General features: G+C 39.6%; 1 protein-coding gene across 5 annotated transcripts; it reads right to left on the bottom strand.

Annotated features, from left to right (window-relative positions):
• Positions 1 to 1978: 1978 nt before the first annotated feature.
• On the bottom strand, positions 1979 to 19478 carry LOC109482499 (calcium-binding mitochondrial carrier protein SCaMC-2-like). 5 transcript variants are annotated; one of them, XR_002140954.1, is made up of 13 exons: positions 19186 to 19478; positions 13799 to 13925; positions 12905 to 12992; positions 11617 to 11679; positions 10306 to 10417; positions 9273 to 9431; positions 8650 to 8802; positions 7643 to 7750; positions 7204 to 7371; positions 5793 to 5882; positions 3891 to 4038; positions 2922 to 3193; positions 1979 to 2511 (listed from the first exon to the last, which is right to left on the bottom strand). XR_002140954.1 is itself a non-coding variant. In XM_019785222.1 (12 exons), the coding sequence occupies exons 1-12, from the start codon at positions 19354 to 19356 to the stop codon at positions 3012 to 3014; spliced, it is 1569 nt and encodes a 522-aa protein (XP_019640781.1). In that variant the 5' UTR covers positions 19357 to 19478; the 3' UTR covers positions 2706 to 3011. The 5 variants fall into 5 exon arrangements, 4 of the variants coding, with proteins under 4 accessions (XP_019640781.1, XP_019640783.1, XP_019640782.1 ...); XM_019785222.1 differs by lacking the exon at positions 1979 to 2511 and having other exon boundaries at positions 2706 to 3193; XM_019785224.1 differs by lacking the exons at positions 1979 to 2511; positions 5793 to 5882 and having other exon boundaries at positions 2706 to 3193.
• Between the last annotated feature and the right edge of the window lie 637 nt (positions 19479 to 20115).

The following is a 20115-nucleotide window of genomic DNA, read 5'->3' as shown; positions in this document are numbered from 1 at the left end:
TCTTGTTGACTTAATTGTTCCCAAATAGTAGTGCAACAATGTGATACAACCTGATGTAACCCAACACCAGTTACCATGGTGATAGACAGTCTGGTTCAGGTCATTGACCTTTTGTGTAAAATGCCTACATTACAATCAACAGTCTTCTGAAAGATGCCAGTCTATGCATGATTCAAGTTTTCCACATGCTTTTTTCTGTGGTCAGTTGGTTGCATTTTTCCAGCCAAATATACACTACTGGTAGTATACATATAGTACTATCCTAAAAGTTCATCTGTGTTGGTAGTTACATGTTTAAAGTTAAAACTTTTGGTCCAACACAAAAAATTCTCTCACCTAGAGCTTTCGACCAGTCACTCCGGTCTTCCTCAGTAGACTGACCCAGTGAGGCTTGACCCAGTGTTGACGTCACCCTTTCAAGAAGCCACGTGACAAGCCTCACTGGGTCAGTCTACTGAAGAAGACCAGAGTGACTGGTCGAAAGCTGTAGGTGAGAGAACGTTTTGTGTCGGACCAAAAGTTTTAACTTTAAACACTACTGGTAGCAATTAAAAGGTTTAATGAAAGGACAGCATCAATCCTAGAGTTAGGATAGTAGGCACATACAGTCAAACCTGTCCAAGTAACCATTTGCCTTGTCAATAGTGACCACTAGTCCCAAGTGGTCTTCTAAGGCAGTTTTGCCTGTATGTATGTAGCATGTACAATTGTAATGATGTGTATTGTACAGTGTACAATACTGTCACAGTGGTCTTTTCTTTTACATGTATGACTGTAAAATCATAGAACCATATTGCCAATCATTATTGCCATTATGTTGTTCTAAATTGAAGGTAGGCATACATGTACCAAGTAATTCAACAAATTGGGTTAGCCTCCTTGTCAGACTTTTGGGAGAAGCAGCGATAATTTCTTTTGTTTTGGGGGGGGTGGGGGCTGATATGGGATTTTTTTTACATGGGCTAAGGTTCTCTAATGCAGCAAAGGGAGTTATAGAGGGAGTTATGTCTCTCCGAAAAAGCCCCTCCCCCCGAAAAGAAACCACCACTCTCTATAGCCGCTTGTACAAATGTTGTCCCACTAAAACTCTGCGTAGGAGGCTATATTATAATGCTGCTATATCTACTTCACCTATTCCCATGATACGACATACTAAAACTCTACCGCTAACAAAAAATATGGTCTCTTCCAAACATAAAGTTTTTGGCATAAGATTTTGCAGGGTTTCTCAATAAACCTAACATCTGTGTAGTCTCATGCAATAATATCTCTCTTAGGAAATATTTTTCAAGCTCTTCTCTTATAGCTTTGGGCCAATATACATATAGTTTTTCACTCCATAAACATTGGAAGATTAGACTTGATTTACATGTAGGCAAAAATCTGACTGTACGAAAACCGAACACATGCGACGCTATGAAAACTGCGTAGATTGACGTGCTTTGACGTATGTCAGGAACGTACGTTCAGATTGCACGCCAACCCTCGAAGTAACAGTAACATACATGTACCAGTAGCATACGGCAGGAACATACTCTACATGTACGTGCAGGAAAAAGGACTTGTACATGTACATGTACGCAGTTTTCATACGCTCGCGTGCGTACAAAGCCTTTGTACCATCTAACTCAGTTTCTTGTCTGTATCTTTTTTCTTGTCTTCAGGGATTTGAAAGTACATGTAGTTCCCTTAGGAACGAACAACCATATCTTGAAGTACAAAACGCACATTGCAATCAGATTGTACTGAAAATTAAGCAGATTTGCAAAGAATACACTTGCTATAGACTGAAAATACAGCTTTATGCTTTGACTACTAACAATAATACTCCTTTGCCTAAATATGAGAAGAACAGATATTGCACTGGCAAAAGAAGTTCAAAAAGAGTTGGTCTTTGGCCGAACATTAATTTTCTATCAATGACACATGGGATAGTCAGAGATGTTTTCTTCTTGCAGACCATTGCAGAAACAACAACATGCACTTTGCCCCATAGAACACTGCAGCGGCTTTAATTTTGTTTCCACGCTTTCATACTGATTTATTTGATGAATACAGCCTAAAGGGGGCTTCCTGTTAGAGGATGTACTGCATGGTACAAGCTGCATTTCTGAGCCAAAGGATGTTGAATGCATAGAGAATTCTCAATGAAAGCACTGTAGTGACTATTAACAGTGGCATTGTAAGCTCTCACACTCACTATCCGGTTTATAGTCTCTTGTTTAATCCTGACAATGTCTTGCAAGGGTTAGGCAAGTTTGCAATTTAGAAAAAAAACAGCCGTGCCAAGTATTCGGGACTTCACGCCAATTTCCGTCTATTAAACGGCTGTCACTTTTTGAACTGGTCGATGCTTTATTGCAAAACATAGTAAAAAATGTTGAACTTTATTAATTTGTACTTGCATAACGGCACACTTTAAACGTGTTAGCGTGCTCCGGAGTGACCGTTTCAAATGGAGACGGAAGTTACTTCTGACCCAAACCCAGCCTGACTACCTCTACCCATCCACTAACAACTAGTGCTGTGTAGCTAGACCCACATTTAGGTTCAGGTCCGGATTCAAGTCCAGAGGTTTAGGTTCAGTTCCGGACTCGTAAGTCCGAACCTAAACCCATGGCATATACAAAATTGTATGTTGGCAACCTTGCAATGTTGTTTGAGCAAAACTTTGGCCACATACAAATGTAACATGGAGGCCGACACTTGACAATGCCCGATGGCAATGTTTTCTTCATTTTGCAGCACAGATTTTGCAATCTATGGAAGGTTTTAGGTAGTTTGGAAAGAAAAAGGGTATGTGGCATGGGTTTTTTTGGTGATAAGTCTGGAATCGGTTCTTGACCTCTAGGTTTTTATGGACTTGAACCTAAACATTTTTACAAGTCCCGGGACCTGTCCAGTGAACTGGTACACAGCACTACTAACAACCCTGAGGAAAAACCCAATCATCCCGGCACCGATGCTGACAGACGCTTTGCAGACTTGCTTCGACGAGCAATACTAAAACCTTATTTTGAGTTGACCCCAAGTGCGGAGCGGGTTTTCTCGTACACTACGTAGCTGATGCTGACGGCCGGCGCCACCTTCATGAAGTTGGGTGCAATGCCTCGGTACAGCCCCCGCAGACCCTCGTCCTTTAAAATCCCCTGGAACAAACCAACCATGGTGTCTCTGCCAGGGATGGGGGTGGCTGGAGGGACGAAAAATACAATTATTACTTGAAAGGTAACATTTGCAAAGCAAATGCATAATGTTTACCTTCACATACATGTATGGTCTGCTCTGTTAATTCTTACTCAAGCACATTCATACATACATGTACAATGTATATGGTCAGACAGGAGTCGACATGTAAATCCCTCCTGCTATAAAATTGCAACATGATGTACAGGTAACCCAACATCAGTTACCATGGTGACAGATGTTTGGTTCAGGTTCAGATGAAGTCAACATACATGTACCAGGTTAAACTTTCTAACAATGAATTTTAACTTTTAATCAAACCTGTAAATACACTGACAGATGGAAAAACTGGGAATAAAACTAAGTACTAGGAAGACAAGGCTTTCTTCAAATGTTGGGCCAAAATACAATTATGTATGAACATTTTGTGGTTGGTTCAAAACCTGCATTTTTTTCTGCAAAATCAGAAAAATAAAATGGGCGAATCTCCAAACCAATTGATCTCATTGGTGAGGGACTTACATCACATTTCCAAACCGGGGCCCGGCCTGGCTGCTTGAACAAGGCAAACAGGTACACATGCCTATTCGGTAACCAAAATTTACTGAACTCTTTACTTTTTCTTTTTTTTTTGAAGGAAGGAATCTTAATTCAACTTGAAGCCTGAATTTTGTTGAATGTACAAAGTTTAACTCCACACTTACTTTGCGCCTGTAGCCTGGTGCGGATGAGAGCCAGCGGGTAGCTGGCCAGCTGTCCACAGGTGCTGGAGATGGTTCCACATGCCAGCAGCACCATGACACCTGGGTTGGGCTGGTTCTTGTTCTTGGCTAGGTACATGTTCTTCAGCGTCTGTTGGGGACAAGAACGACAATCAGTCGTCCCAGTTATCATTCTATAAACAATTTAGACCAATTTACAAGGCCAGGCTCAACTACCTGAAACTGACATTAGGAACTGAATGATACAAAGCAAAATTGCAAATAGTTTGCTCTGTAAGCATATCTACCCTTCTAGATTTAAAGGTACAAATGTATTATATAAGAAAAAGTTTAGTTTAGCCTCCTCCTACCCTGAAGATGCAATTAAATTTAAAACCTGATACCAAAAGAGCAACATCATATTTGCTATAAATCTTAAAACCAACCAACCTTATAATATTTTTTTTCAAATTACGTATGACACATGACAAATACAAATACATGTAGTCCTTGCCCCATACAAAACTGCTCCTTCAAATTGAATAGTACAGTTAATGATTTATTCAGTGCAAATATAAAAACAGCGGAGGGCCTAAAAGGGACCCTTGTGGGACACATATCCTGGAAAATAAACTTCTTTAATCAGTAAGTTGCAATGTTGTGAACACAACAACATGCAGAGATACAGGATCTACTTCTACAGAGCCACCACCACATACACGACGTAGACGTTGGGGCATTTGTTGAAAAAAACATTCAAAATTAATGTTAAAAAAAGGTGTCATAATAAACATATCTCTAACACCATCACCATTGAGGAAAGCTACTGCTGGATAAATAAAATGGGATGGATACAGACGCGACTCTACATTTAAGAAAAAAGCAATCAGTTAACCTGTAAAAATACAAGTTGCATACCTGGCTCTTGCACAAATCTAATCCTAAAACTGAAACTGAAATCTGATATTGAAGACCTAAACGGACCATCCTACATTTTGTAGCTCTAGTTTCTTAAAATATTCTGCACCTAAAAGTGCCTTAGCAGAGCAATCATGCTATTAATCCATACATATAAGGGTTTAATGATGGCATTCAAAGCACTAGTATGCAAGACTGTGTAAGGGAAATATTGGGGGGTCTTAATTAGTTTCAGTCGATGAGCTACATGCATAAGTATACATGTAGTAAACAGCTAGACACACTAAGGGGTCTTAATACTACAGTAGTTGGTTGTTATAAACTTCATAACACATTAGAAGATAATTTTCTAATTTTTCTTGAAAAAGACATAAAACTGACAGACTGGGTAAAGAAAAATTGTGGTGATAGAGTAATGAGAAGAACTTTATTTAGCTTGTACCTTAAATATTATCATTTTAGGAACTTTTGCAAACAATATTTATCCATAACCTATACCAAATGCAAGTACCCAAACAGTATCAATCCTCTTATAATATGTCAAACAGAAATCAACTGTATAAATGGCATTTAAACCTTTTCTAATTTAAATAGGTCTCGGTTATTTGCAAGAATTAAGTCATAGTCTTTTACAGAATACTGGTCCTGAATGGACTTTACAAAACCAACTTGAAGATAGTTAACTTTGCTGACATTTTGGTGTCTATCAGACATCTTCCTCAGAGCTTCTGCCTGGAGTTCTGCTTCTCGCCGCTATATGTAGCCGTTGTAGGTGGCGCTTTTGCGGCAAGAACACAACCCCCAGACACCAAAACGTCAGCAAGGTAAACTATCTAGGTTGTGAACAAGAAAATTCCTGTATCCTATACTTTACCAACCTGATGAAACTACATGTAGTACGTATTTTCAAACGTCTAGTCTTTTACAGAGGGAACAAAGAAAGAGTTGAGGAAGAAGTTGAAACTAAGATCTGGACCCCGAACCTACCCCGTCCTCTTTCTCATCATCATCTGTTTCCTGAGGCTCGTTTCTCCGCAGCCATCTCTCCGAATGTTGAACCCACATAATCTTTAATGTCTTTAAGGCAGCAGCAGTGCGTGAGAAGGAGAAAAAGAACGGACGTCACAGGTGAAAGATGCTTCAGGCGGGTTACTAAACTCACAGTCACACACCGATGATGACGTAAAAACTACATGCGACTATAGGGGAGGGCATACAAATGAGACAGGGGTTAGAGAAGGCCAGCTATAGCCGTAGCAGTAAAAAAAAAATGTAGCACCAAAGTTATGTATGTGAAACACCGGTACCATTCCAACAGAAAAAAAGGTGAACATTACTGGTAACGAAATTAGTAGATTATTAACCAATGAAAGGTGCCCAATGCAGTTTTAGAGCTTGAAAACAAAAGTCAATATTCTAGTCACTTATCTACATGGTAAGATGCAGGAACAACACGAATTTCTCATTGTATATTGACATTCATGGAGCAAAAATGCAATGTTGTGTGGTGAGATCGACACTGAAAATCTGCAGGCTGCTTGCGCAACTGGGAAGCCAGCCATTTTCAAAATCTTCCAAGCAGGTTCCTAAAGGACTCATCTTGGGGCTTGTTTCTGTGCTTTCTGTGCTGTTTTAAATGCCCAAAGTATGAAATGGTGACGAAAACATGCCACATGTTTGTAAGAAATTGCAGTAAAAACAGGCTTTAAGCTAAGATTTTTTTGTTGGGTGTCTATTTTTTTATAATATGCTATGTGCAGTGAAGAGGTGCAGTGCACAAGCTTTTTTTTGTTTTTTGTTTTAAATTCATAATGCTCTCAAGCACTAACTTTTTTAATCTTGGGGTACAAATTTTGAGGAATTTGAGTTCTTTCCTTCAGTAAATTATCATTTTTGTATTTATAGTTAGGCATGTTTTATAGGGAGGCATGTGTGCATGGCAGGGGTTGGGAGTGGGGAAAATAGGGTATCTTTAGGGTTACCTAATAAAAAGTAGGGCGTCCAATTTCTTATTATTTTTAGTACCGGGCATCCAAAAGACTAGCTAAAAGCGTGAGTCATCATAAAACAGATTTTCTTATTTAGAATATTCTTTGTTTTGCTGCCCTGAAATTGCATTGGATGCCTCGCATTGGGTATCGCATCCTTAACCAAAGAAGAAAATACAGAAACTGAAAAACTGTGCCTTCTCCTCAAACCTACCCACACCAACTCATAACACGAAACGGAGTATTAAAAAAATTGTGAAAACTGGAAGGAAAAGAGACAGAGAAAAGAGCATGAACAAGCTTTCTGCAATAAACATTTTTTTTTTATTTTCCAACAACGATATTTGCTAACGATGCATGTAGCTAGGGTAGCGAGCGCGACAGGACTTGGCGAAACATTCCCCACTTACCTCATATATACACAAGTCTATCCCAGCGTATGGTAGAACGCCAAGTATATTGGGGATGTACCCCTTGTAGAACGCCCGTAGCCCCTCCCGTTGGTAGATCTTGACAGCACAGTCCCACATTCCCGAGTACTGCCCCGTTTTGCGAATGGCAAGACGCGTTTTCAGTACCTAAAATCAAGAGACGAGTTAATTGAGCAGACACAAAAAGGATTACAGACATGAATCTTTTCACATTCATATTATCATAACATACCGGTAAGTTCTGCTGCAGTACCATAACAAGCCGCCAGGGGGTCAACATCTTATCATTTCGAGCTATCAAGACCTACCCACCTAGCAAATATCAGGACATTCCATCTAAGCATTCTAGACTTATCGTGTTGGCGTACATAGGCACAAATCCTACCCAAAACATAACCTTCTAGGCAAAGGTACTTACCTCCATGGGATAGATGGATGTTTGAGAGATCATGCCGGCCAGGGAACCAGAACAGAACCTCTCCACCACACCCAGAGACTGGCCTTCTCTTGTGAACAACTTCTTCAGCTGCAAAATACACAAAAAGTTAGAGGTGGCAAGATATTAGGGTTTAGGGTTGTTGACTGACTCCGATGCTTCTGCTTCTGGGTTCGAGTTCCTGGCAGGCCCCAGGGTAGTGCCCTTATGAACACTGAGTAACATCCTGTAGCTTTGGCTAGGGACATCTTGGATAGGACATAAAGCCAGAAGTCCTGTGTTTGGGAAGAGTCAGACCTTGAGCACGTTTAAAGATCCAATCACGTTTGTCACAAAGAGTAAGGGGTACTTCCCAGTGTGAGTGGAAGAGGTGATAGTCACCTGTTATGTCAATCTTTCCACAAATGTGGTAAATCGTCATATATAAATAAATAAATAAAAGAAATGTTCCACTGTGGGAAGCTTTCAACAAATAATACAAGTTCAATACACAATAAAACTTTGATAATCTCAAATATAGCAATCATTTGCACTTACTTCATGGAAAGAGTATAGATGACAGTATTCATTAGATGATGATACTGCATCAATATTAGCGAATGCATGCTATTCTTCACACTACGAAAAAATGACATTTCTTGCATTCTTGTTTTTTCTTACACACAGAAAATATTTCATCATGGAAGCAAATTTTTCTGTGTACAAGAATTTTCAAGAAAGAGATTTTGTCCACGAACAGAGCAATTTTTTCTTCTCGCACTTTTTCTTGCAATTATCTTTCTTATAGGTTTCTATAAAGTAAACTTTTAGAATCTTATTCTTATCGAATTCTATTCTAGATTCTTCTTGAAATCTAGTAAGACTATTTCTATGGATGTTTGTGATGCAGACAACTGTTCTTATAGAAAGACGGTTCTCAATACAAGCATAAAATTGTATAGGAAAAATAAATGGTATCAGGTTAGAACTTGCTGAATTGTCGTACGTACCCGTTCGTACGCCATGAACTTGATGGCGCTCTCCGGGGCGATCTTGAGCACGTTCATGCCGTTCCCGCGCCACAGGCCCTTCACTCCCCCCTCCTTCAACATCTGCTGGAAACTACCCATAATGCCTCCCCTCGCCTGGTTCGCTCCATGCACCTAGAGAACACAGATTACAAAATAGCTTCATTCAAAAAATTTACATATAACTATATTCACAAACAAATTACTACAATATAATGTGAACTAGAGAAGTAACATCTGCAAAGCAAATGCATAATGTTTACCTTCGGACATGGTCTGCCCTGTTAATTCTTACTCAAACAGATCCACATACATGTACTACTATCTTACTCAAACACATCCACATACATGTAGTACTAGTACATAGTGACAGGAGCAGAGCAGACCGTGAAATTGCAACAGTATGTAACCTGACACCAGTCACTATGGTGACAGACGTTAACAAATCATGTCATTGGTCAGGTCAGAGGTTACATGTAGTGTTTGGAGCAGAAGAGGAGGAAAAAACTGAGTAAAAACAATATGTTTTCCTTCGGTAAACCAAAGAACATACCAAAAGAAAAATATACACCACACTTATAGATCCAAACTAGCACTGAACTTACCTGTAGTAAGACCTTGAGTCTGTCCAGTGGTGCTGTACAGGTTCTGGACACAGCGCCGGCTGTACCGCCTGCCACCAGCTGTCTCCACCACATCCCTGTCACCTTCTCCTCTTCTGTAAACTCATCTGGTACACACAGGTTCTCACCGATGTCGATGGACTAAACACAAACAAATAAACAAACAACAATTAACAACAGGTCTTAACACAAATAAACAAACAAAACAGCAAGTAAATAAACAACAGAACAGGTAAGTACAGGAAAGTGATCTCATCCAGTTTTAGCCCACTGAAGAGCTAATCTCCCACTGGTTGTAAGACAGATGCTACTGTATACTGTATGTATGTAGAGTATTTTCAGGTTCATTGTACCAGGGCAAAAGCCTAGCTCTTTTCGACAAGCACAATAAATAGTGGACCCAGCTTAACATCTCATACTAAAGGAAGGCAACTCTTTCAAGTAGTATGTATACTAAAACATTTGCCCATGACAGGGCCGCCTAGGAAATTTAATCTAAACTGCTGTATATTGCATGACCTGCAAGGAATAGGTATTTCCTGGTAGACATGAATATTGAGCTGTATTTGTTTTTTTTTTTTTGTTTTTTTTTGGAGGGGGGGACTTGAACAAGACAGTAGGACCGGTTCTGATTCAGACTCCAGTGTAACGTACCATTACAGTGTATGTCAGATTGAAAGATTACATCTCATTTTTTTTCCTAGGCCTTATGTAAAGAGAATGTATTGTACTGAATTGTGCCTGTAATCGAGCTAGATGGATCTGGAGGTTGGCTACAAATGGATGTGGATAAAGGTTAGACATTCTGGTAAACAATATTCAAACTCTAACTCTACTACTGGATAAATTACGGAGATTACTACAGAATAAATTTATAGTCGACTGTAGTACCGATTAGTTCTTTAAGTTCATTTAGTGACGCTGGAGAAGAGTGACGGATGTCATGCAAAAATTCCAGAAGTAATCTCCATAACGTCTTTGAATGAGTCACAGGATCTAGGAAGCTGTTCCTTACCACAGTATGTCTCCAGTACCTGACGATGTCCTTCAGATCAGCACTGGGGTGCAGCAGGAGGTACTCTCTCCACTCATCCCAGTCTACTGTCAGGGTGCCATCTTTGTCCATACTGTAACAACAAGAGCAGGGCTCAAAATTCATTTTTAGGAATAGGTGCACTGGTGCACCCAACCTACAAAACCTTTTCTGACACTTAGATGTTCAGAATATATTGTATACTACTAAACATCTTTACATACCTAAACCTACGAAAATATTTGGGTGCACTGGTGCACCCACAGAAAAAAATTGAGTGCACCGCTCCAAATTTGGGTGCACTAAGGTGCACATGCACCCAGTATTTCGAGCCCTGAAGAGTTAACATTGTGATCTTATGCTTTACAAGATCTTCAACCTTTCTCTGTTTATTTTGTTTAGCTTTACATTAGGGATACCCTGCATATCACTATTCTTCCTGGAGCCCATAATAAAATGATACCAAGTATGACAACGTACAATATAAATATACAAGTATTGCATGACCTGCAAGGAATAGCTATTTACAAATGTATATAAGTCTTGAATCTAATTTAAGGTTAATGCTTTCAGTCTAGGCAATGCTTTTGCAATTGTTCATTAGGGTCAAAACATATCATAGAAGAAAATAAAATAAAAATTGAATATAAAAACTGCAAAGACTGCATCTCTAGTCTTATTCTAAACACGTAACCTTAACCTTTAACGAGAGAGAAAGAAAAAGAAAGTCAGAAAGAAAAAAAGTCAGAAAGAAAGTCAGAAACAAAGAGAGAAAGAGAGAGAAAGAAAGAAAGAAAGAAAGAAAGAAAGAAAGAAAGAAAGAAGAAAGAAAGAAAGAAAGAAAGAAAGAAAGAAAGAAAGAAAGAAAGAAAGAAAGAAAGAAAGAAAGAAAGAAAAATAAGGAAATGAATAAATAAGGCCTCGAAAGAGATTTGTTACCAGCAAGAGCATACAGCACTAGGGAAAAGAGTGGAGAAAAAAACTGAAAAAAAATTACCAAAATCATTAAAATCGAGGACAATAAAACATGTGTAACATAAATAGGTGAGCTACATGTATAGCTTGGAGAAAAAGGTGGGTTAATTTTTTAGTTATGTGGCTTGCTTGTACTTAATGTACCCAATGACATTAAATGCAATTTAGAATCTAACAATGAAGACAACAGAAGACAGTACACTCAAGATTATTCCGTGTAGTGCAATGTTTACGAACAGAAACAGACGCAACAGAAACAAACAAACATGCAGACGAACAAACAAACAAACAACAAAACCAGGCCACCGAGATATTCACCATCTGCAAGCACCAAAGACGGAGGTCCCCTGAGCAAGAAAAGTCCGCAAACGCAAAGTAAAACTGAAGAGGAAACCATGCAGCATACATTAGGTAGTCAACAGCATGATCGAGTGTGAGTGCTGCGTACCAACATTTAGGTTCAGGTCCGGATTCAAGTCCAGAGGTTTAGGTTCAGTTCTAGACCCTTAACTCCAGACCTAAACCCATGGCATATACAAAATTGCATGTTGGCAACCTTGCAATGTTGTCTGGGTGAAACTGTGGCAACAATAACATGGAGGCTGACACTGTTTTCTTCATTTTGCACAGATTTTCCAATCTATGGATGGTTTTAGGTGGTTTGGAACAAAAAGGGGTATGTGAAATGGTCTTTTTTTTGTAATAAGTCCGGAACTGGTTCTTGCCTTTTAGGTTTTTTTGGACTTGAACCTAAACATTTTTACAAGTCCGGAACTTGTACACAGCACAAGTCAACAGCATGATTTAGTATGAGACAGAACTTTTTTTCTGAAGACAGTGGTTTGGTAACATGTACATGAGTATGAGAGTGTAGCAAAGAACAGTAATAGTGCCCAAAGAAAACTATAGCTGGAACACCACATTTTGAACCAAATAAAAGTACATGTAGTTTGCATCATCTCTTAGTCTTACCAAGTTTTTTAATGTTTACAGAAAGAAAACTTATTGTTTTTTGCTCAGTTCCTTCCTCTTCTTCTTCTCCAAGCAAATAAGGTCAATGACCTGAACCAGACATCTGTCACCATGGTAACTATAGTGTTGGGTTACATCATGTTGCAACTTTATAGCAGGATTTTATAACAGAGCAGACCATATGCAAAGGTACACATGTAAACATTATATATTTGCTTTGCAAATGCTACCTTTCTACTCTAGTGTTTGTTTGTTTTCATTTTAATGTAGGGTTCCAGGGTTCCTTTCTGGGCACTATTTCTGTCAAAGCAATAGAATACAACATAGCAGATATCATAAATGATGGATATCATGAACAATAATAGATATGACAGTAGTAGCAGTAGGGTATGGAAGACAAAATGAAGGGTTCTACTTAATATAGACTACATTGTACATGTATTTTTTTATCCGTATCTATATTATTAATTTAATTTTTATACCGTTAGTTTTTAAATCAACCAAATATGAGTAAGATGATTTTTAGGCATACAAAAATCTGTACAATAACCTTTTTTTCATTTTAATTTTTATCATGAAGACAAAATGTACTATGATTTTCCAGTATCAGTCTAAGACTCTAAATATCACTTACCTTTTCATAATCTTGTTAGCCTCTGACTTGTCAATGTGAACTCCCAACCCTCGCAGTGCTTCTATGATTTCCTCTGTATCTATACGTCCTACAAGCACACACACAACATAGAGCATACAGTTTAATCATTTGTATTAAAATTAAATATAGCTTACTACATGTATCAAAACATAAGAAACATATAATACACCAGAAGTGTGTTATAGCCAGCAGAACACTGGAACATACTCTGATGATACAAACAGTTTATAAACACATTACATTGCACTGTGTGCAGCAAGCCAGGTTTTGGGACCTAACTTTCTGTGTCTGACCTTTTGCAGTCTGTGGTTAGGGAATTCTCCCCTTGTACATGCTGTAACTCAACTACACAAGCACACAAGGAAACACACCCATTTAACAATACCTCCATTCACAGAGGTAATAATCTCCAAGCAGATTTAAGGATACAGCAAATCTGTGAATATAGTTTCATCAGGTTGGTTAAAGACACTGAGTTAAGAGACTCTTTTTTCATACAACCAAGTGTTTTACATTGTATTCATAGCCAACAATTCGGTGACTGTCTGTCACCTTCCTCAGGGCAATTCAACCAACTCCTGTATGTTTGGGACCACACTGTAGATACAATTCCCTATAACTACGTATACATGTATGTGTAGATATGTAAATATTGTACATTAGAGAATGCATCTATAGCAGCGACACCTGTGCTGCAGTGCAATGTGAACCAGTCAGAATTGCCCTGAGGAAGGTGACAGACGGTCACCGAAACATCGGCTGTGAATAAAACACTCGGTTGTGTAAAAAGAGTCTGTTATCTCAAGAATGTAGCAAAATTTGAGACCTGCTACTCATAGTTACAATAACAAACCATATGCATGGTTGTCTTACCATCCTTGTTCTTGTCTAGTTTGTCGAAGGTTAGCTTGAGTTTACGCTGGTGTTCTGACATGTACTTCACAAACTCTGCAAACTCTATCTCCTCATCATCATCCTTGTCACTCTTCTTCAGAATCTCCTAATAACAACAATTTTCAAGATTGTTAATTTCTCTGTCTACAGTGTCAAACCTGCCAAGGTGACCACCTCTTCAAGCTGACCACCTGTCCATGGTGACCACTTTTTCTCAGTCCTAAAAATCTTCCCCATTGACACAAGCATTTAGCAACCTGTCCAAGGTGACCACCTGGCCAACGTGGCCACGACCACCCTGAGTTGGGTCCGCTTAAGGCCTGATACCTGCCCATGGTGACCACATCATTTTCAATCATGTTGATTTCTTGATGATAACTAATGAGACATCATGGAGAAATCTGCCATTTATGCCTCAGTCATGTTGTGAGGCGACCCTCTTCAAGAAGACCACCTGTCCAAGGTGACCACTTTTCTTTGGTCCCTTGGGTGGCCGGCTTGGACAGGTTTGACTGTATTAAGATTTTGCACATTTGTGGAAGGATTGATATTATTGGTGACAATCACCTTTTCAAGATGTGAAGAGATCAGAAATACCTGCACAGCTTCGTATTTAAATTTCCACAATGGTGGATATGCATCAAGTATTTTGAGCATTGCATGGTCAATATTGACTGAGTTTTGATTTCTTCTATCTTGATATGTGACACATGATAGACCATGTGTTAACTACTGTAAATGCATTTTTGTTCATCAGGGATTTAACTTCGCGGTTTAGTGTAGTGTAGTGTAGTATGTGCCTCCCCTCCACTGCTCCCCTCTAATGAATAATGTAACAGTCCTATAGCAATGTACAATGTAGGTCACCCCTATATCAATCCACTATTCAACTCCAATGTGGATCAATATACATAATGCTCCAGGGCTCAAATTCCTCTTTTTCTACATACACTGGTGCATGTAACATGGAAAATTACCTGCACCAGATAAATTTCACCTGCACCACTCAGAATTTAAGAAGTTATGGATAATGGATCATACAAAAAAAATTACCTGTATTCAGAAACCAAATTAATTCTTAAACTTTTAATTTTATACCAGTACTTTATACTACTATTACATGTACTAGCCTGGTGTCCAGCCATCTTGGGGAGCGGACTAAAGCCGTAGTAAAGGCAGTAAAGCTAACAAGGCTGGACACCAGGCTAACTTAATACAGGTGGTCGCATGCACTTAATACCTGCACATGCAGGTGGTATTTCCAGCCCTGGCAAATTATGCTTAAGTGCAGAGAACAAATTACTGCACATCAGCCTTTCCGTACACTAGAATAGCTTCCTTATCCATCATCAGATTCTATAATGCACTTCTCAGTCAACTGTGACAGTAAAGTATTCCTGTCAAATTTGATAGCCTGGGTCCCAGACTGTTTCCAGGGCCTACACATGCCAGTTCCTCAGCTCCAGGTTTTGAATGATGTGGGTTAAGCCTAGGGGTTAGAAGATTACTGTAGTCTATTGCCATTAAGAGGCAGCAATTATTTTGCTAATTGCTAATTAAACCCCAGATGCATTCATTTTGAACGGATTGTAAAAAACACTAAAGAAAAGGACTTGGTTTGCAGGTTGCATTTTTGTCCCAATGGAATTTAGACAAGGATGAAGCCAAGCAAAACATTGCCATCTGCTATCCCTGCAGTTTTGGCAGCCTTTGATAGAATGCAAGACTAAACCAAATGTTTCAATTTCCCAAACTAAAATAAGTGCACTTACAGTACTTTCATGGTGATTTTATTTCCCCGTAGGAAGGAAAAGGAGATTTTCACAATGTTTGAAATGATCACAGTGAATAGAAATATAAAACATATATTTGCAATAACATAATTTCACATTCATTGGGATACAAGGAAAACCGTGAAAATATTAAAATCCCTTAAACCTTTGGCAGGTCAATGCATATAACAGTTTGTTCCTTGGAGTTGGGAAGGTACAAAGTCCTTAAAAATCATGATGAGTTTAGAAATGCCAGGTTTCTAGTAGTTCTTTAATTTCACCATATATCAAGTTCCTAGAACTCCCAATCCAGCAAGCTGAGCAGATTGACCACATTCATTACCAGCTAATTGGCCTAAATACTACAGGGAGGTGCACTCCAGTCAACCACGGGTGATTGTTAAAATCAAATCTCTATCTATAAATTAATAAATACCTCTGATATTTGATATTAATATGGACCACATTGACACACTTACCAAAATAGGTAATTGATTACAAAGCCCTTGTACTACTGCACCTTGTCAGAATGTACTGTGCCTGTATAATTTATAAAACATAATGTATTATGTATAGCACTTTGGCAGAATGTCTCATGTTTAAGGCCATATTCATGTATTTTAAACCCTTGTCCTGCTGGCATTCCTGGCACAATATTTTTCAATAATTTCAAGTTAATTAGATCTTAGACCCCCAATTTTTTTTTCCACATTTGTTACATTTCACTGCGGTGTGATGCGTTGCACGAGAAATACCCCCAAATCGTTAATCTCCAAGCAGATCTTTTGGTGGCCAAAAAAGATAGTATCCAACACGTGGACAGTATCCAGCCGGCCGACAGTATCCAATTGGCCACCGAAGGGGATGGGCCGGCTGTCAGAAAAAAACGGGGCATAGAAAAAGGTCCGACAATCTTCCCATTCAACCTCTGCTTGGAGAGTACCAAATCGTACCTATACAGAGTTCTATATACAGTATGTAGATGGTAATGTATGTGCAGAACAACAGGACAAGGGTTAAGCATGACATCCCACCCATAGTTTTCAAAATGTTGTGTCGGGAAAGATATTTTCCGCAATGGACAAAATTCTGACCAAACATACAACAAAGACTGCAAAAATCTGGATTTTACACAGGCGCAGTATGTTCTGCCGACATGCTCTGTGGCATATGTATTTATCGAATGTCAGTTATTTGTACTCCCATCCAACATATGGGGCAAGGGTATAGGTTACAGAAATAAAGCAAGTTACAAATACCAGGAGAGGTAGATTATCTAAACTGGGCCATAGGAGTATGACAGCAATTTATAGGGTGCCCTGGCAATACTTGTAGCTGATATCATGCCAAAACTGATGAAACTGCAAACTCAACATGGCATATGCAGTTGGATATGTCAAAAGAAGTATCAATTGATACACGTACATTGTTGTATTCACATGTAGGTTCATCTAATGCAAGAAGGTATATGTACGTTCTAATCAGGCTAAAGGCCTAAGGGTAGTGGGTTGTTTATCCACTGTGTCTAGGGCATGGTATTACTAATTTGAAAACAGAGCCCATCCCTCTCCTTCCACTGCCTTTTAGTTTTACCTCCCCAACTGAAGTCAGGTACATATTTTACACCTGAGTGGAGTGAGGAAATTTGGGTTAAGTACCTTTCCCGAGGACACAAAAAAGATCTTGCCAGGAATGCCAAGAATCAAACCCGTGACCTCTGGTCTCATGTCCTATAACCACTTGGCTATCACCACCACTGTATCAAGAAGAGTGTTGACGTGTGACACATACAGATGTATCTTTGGGTCAAACAATCACCTACTTATGATATCATATGTCAACAATGCTATAATGCCCTCGTTCATTTGAATGGAACCTTCTTGGTCCTTGCCTCCATCCATAGCATGCCAAAAACTAGACGTTTTGGGGGTCTTCTGGGTCTTTGGGAGCTTTTATGTGCTATTTTCTGATTGAATATAGACAATATAGCCGGCCTGGTTGAATTACACCCGTTTTTTTTTTAAAATGGGCTAATCAGAAAACAGCCGAAGACCACCAAACCCCCAGTTCTATAGTATAAGCCTGCTACGGAGGCTATTTGGTCCTTGCTTCATTACCATTTTGCCTTTTAATGAACAGACAAGGAAACAGGCAAGACCAGAATTCAATAGACATAAATATTCGATACTGTCTTGCCAGTAATTTTGCTGGAAAATATTGAGCCTGAAATATCTGGTAGGAGATAAGTTGGTCCATGTGATCATCACATTCAGCTTTCATCACCCATGGCTTCATGCCAAGTACTAAAGGCCAAATTAATAATAAAATTCACAACTAATTGCTACAGTACATACTAGTGTAACCAAGGATAACTTCCTATTTTGACTTATTATTTTCAGAGAGAGATTACACTAGTCAAAGTCAAAAGAAGTAAATCACTTTATAGTCGCAGACTCGCAGTAATTTTATATTCATGGATTTCGCTGTAACTTTTTTCCTGCTACCGCAAATATAAAGTGATTTACAGTAATTTATCGTACCTTGGGAATAAAATGCTACTAGTCAATGAGGATGACAAAATTCAGAGAGTCGGAGGAATACACAATTAAGAGCTCAATCAGCATAACACTACCCTCCCCTTAGGCCACACTGACTTAATTTTATGGATGACATCCTCGCGCGCATTGATTTTCCTCTGTTCTCAAAAAAAAAGATCACGTCCTCCGAGGCTCTGTCCTGGCTCTAAACCTAAATGATGGAGGATGGCACCCAGGCAAACGAAGCTCCACCACGCAAGAACTCAGCACAGTGCCGATTCATAAAGTCTGCAAAAAGCCAGTATGTGCCGGCTTGTCGTATACTCGCTAAGTACTGCCGCAAATTCACAATACCAGGTTTGTATTGGTGGTTTATAGCTAGTATTAGTTAGCATTTTTATTTTTGGCCGGAACTTTTTTATTCGCCTGTGCACACTAGTTTGGGGTCTTTAGAGGATGTCATCCATAAAATTAAGGCGGTGTGGCCTTACCATCCCCTAAGGAATTTGACAAGGAGCTATTAATAATAATTATAATCACATACAGCAAACCATGTAATTTTTATGACGGCCACATTTTGATAATATGTTGCAGCTAGCATAATATTTTTGACATGCCACTGCTAAGCAGAGTGACATTCTTGAAGAGGGACCAAGAATAACTTTGCATAAATTTTACACCTGCGCTGTCAAAAACGGGGCGTGGTGAGTGAAGCACACCTTCTCAAAAATTCCTTCTCTTCTGAAACAAGTTTGCCTACGTATAAAAACCCCTTCACTCTTATATCATAAGTTAGAGTAATGTAGAAGCCATGCTAGATATAATTTGGGCCGTCAGCCAAAATTTCCGTCGGCGGCCTAGGGCATTTTTATGCGGCTAACTGCTGAGCTCCCTCGGGCTACGAGTACAGTCCACCGTAACGCCCATATTTTTAGATCGGCGGGCGTACCGCCACGTGCCGCGGAAGGGTCTTGGTTGACAGCCCGGTATCTAGCATGGCTCCTAGGCTACAGTTAGAGCTGTGTCTACGTAGGAATTTGTTTTTATTAGCCCTGACCTGAGCATGTTTCTCTGCCTGGTCGCTGTGTACCCCGAGTTTCTTCAACCCCTCTCGCAGCTCTTCGAAGTCGATCCGCCCGTCCCCGCTCGCGTCTAGCCGCTTGAACAGCTTCGTGAACTGTTCTTCCTCCTCGGCGGACAGCTCGTGAAGCTCCCGGGTACTCGCCATGGCCGAAAACCTAGTTTGATCGCATGTTTTTTAGAGGAAAATCGGTATAAAAATCGTCCCAAGTTACTGGAATATATTTTTCTTGCTCCCCTCCCACCGATTGCTTTTATTGATGAGCGCATGCGTGGTGCGGAAATTACCCACTGTGCAGTTCGGTGATCATAATCTTCAAGCAGATGCAGGGTGGGAAATTGTATCCGTATACTAGTATTTGAACTAGTACCCCTACACCTGGTGATCAAGTTGTTTGCAGTGCTATACATGTGCTATAAATGCATAAACATGTATATACAAATGCATGGCTCGGGTTTAGATGTGTCACTTGGCACTGACAGGTGTTCCTTGCTCTTTTTTGGCGACGTCTCAGGGAGGAGCCTAATGGTACAGTATTGTGTGCAGTTTGCAAGAATTCTAGGAATTGTACAGGAATTTTGTCCACAGGCATTTCTCTGACCCACATCTACGCCCAAATTCCTGCAAACCTTTGGGAAGACCTCTCTGCCCCGGATGCCCTATATATACTTTCTGTGACGCCGGGGCTCGTTCACTCAGGGGAAGAATGCACAGTGTATCTGTCAAGACTAAGGCTTCCCCAAAATCATGAAATGATGGCAGTGCCATGCAAACAATAACCCTAACAGCAACCACCGTCGCCATGGCAATGTATGTTTCCATATTGCCAGTCTTGTTTCGAATTGTTCCTTGGTGAGGATTTGTCTACAGTAGACTTTTAGTAGCATTTCACAGGTAATTGCCAGT

Source organism: Branchiostoma belcheri, unplaced genomic scaffold, assembly GCF_001625305.1.
Source record: "Branchiostoma belcheri isolate BF01 breed outbred unplaced genomic scaffold, Haploidv18h27 scaffold6, whole genome shotgun sequence".
Lineage (NCBI taxonomy): Eukaryota > Metazoa > Chordata > Leptocardii > Amphioxiformes > Branchiostomatidae > Branchiostoma > Branchiostoma belcheri.
This window is presented reverse-complemented; position numbering and strand designations above follow the sequence as displayed.

Bases quoted from the DNA above. Each gene is read 5' to 3' on its own strand.
- LOC109482499 (XM_019785222.1), bottom strand. From the start codon at position 19,356: ATGGCGAGTACCCGGGAGCTTCACGAGCTGTCCGCCGAGGAGGAAGAA. The intron at 7,372-7,642 runs GTAAGTACCTTT...TCTTGATTTTAG, and splicing joins CATCCATCTATCCCATGGAG to GTACTGAAAACGCGTCTTGC. The intron at 4,039-5,792 runs GTAGGTTCGGGG...TGTCCCCAACAG, and splicing joins ATGATGAGAAAGAGGACGGG to ACGCTGAAGAACATGTACCT.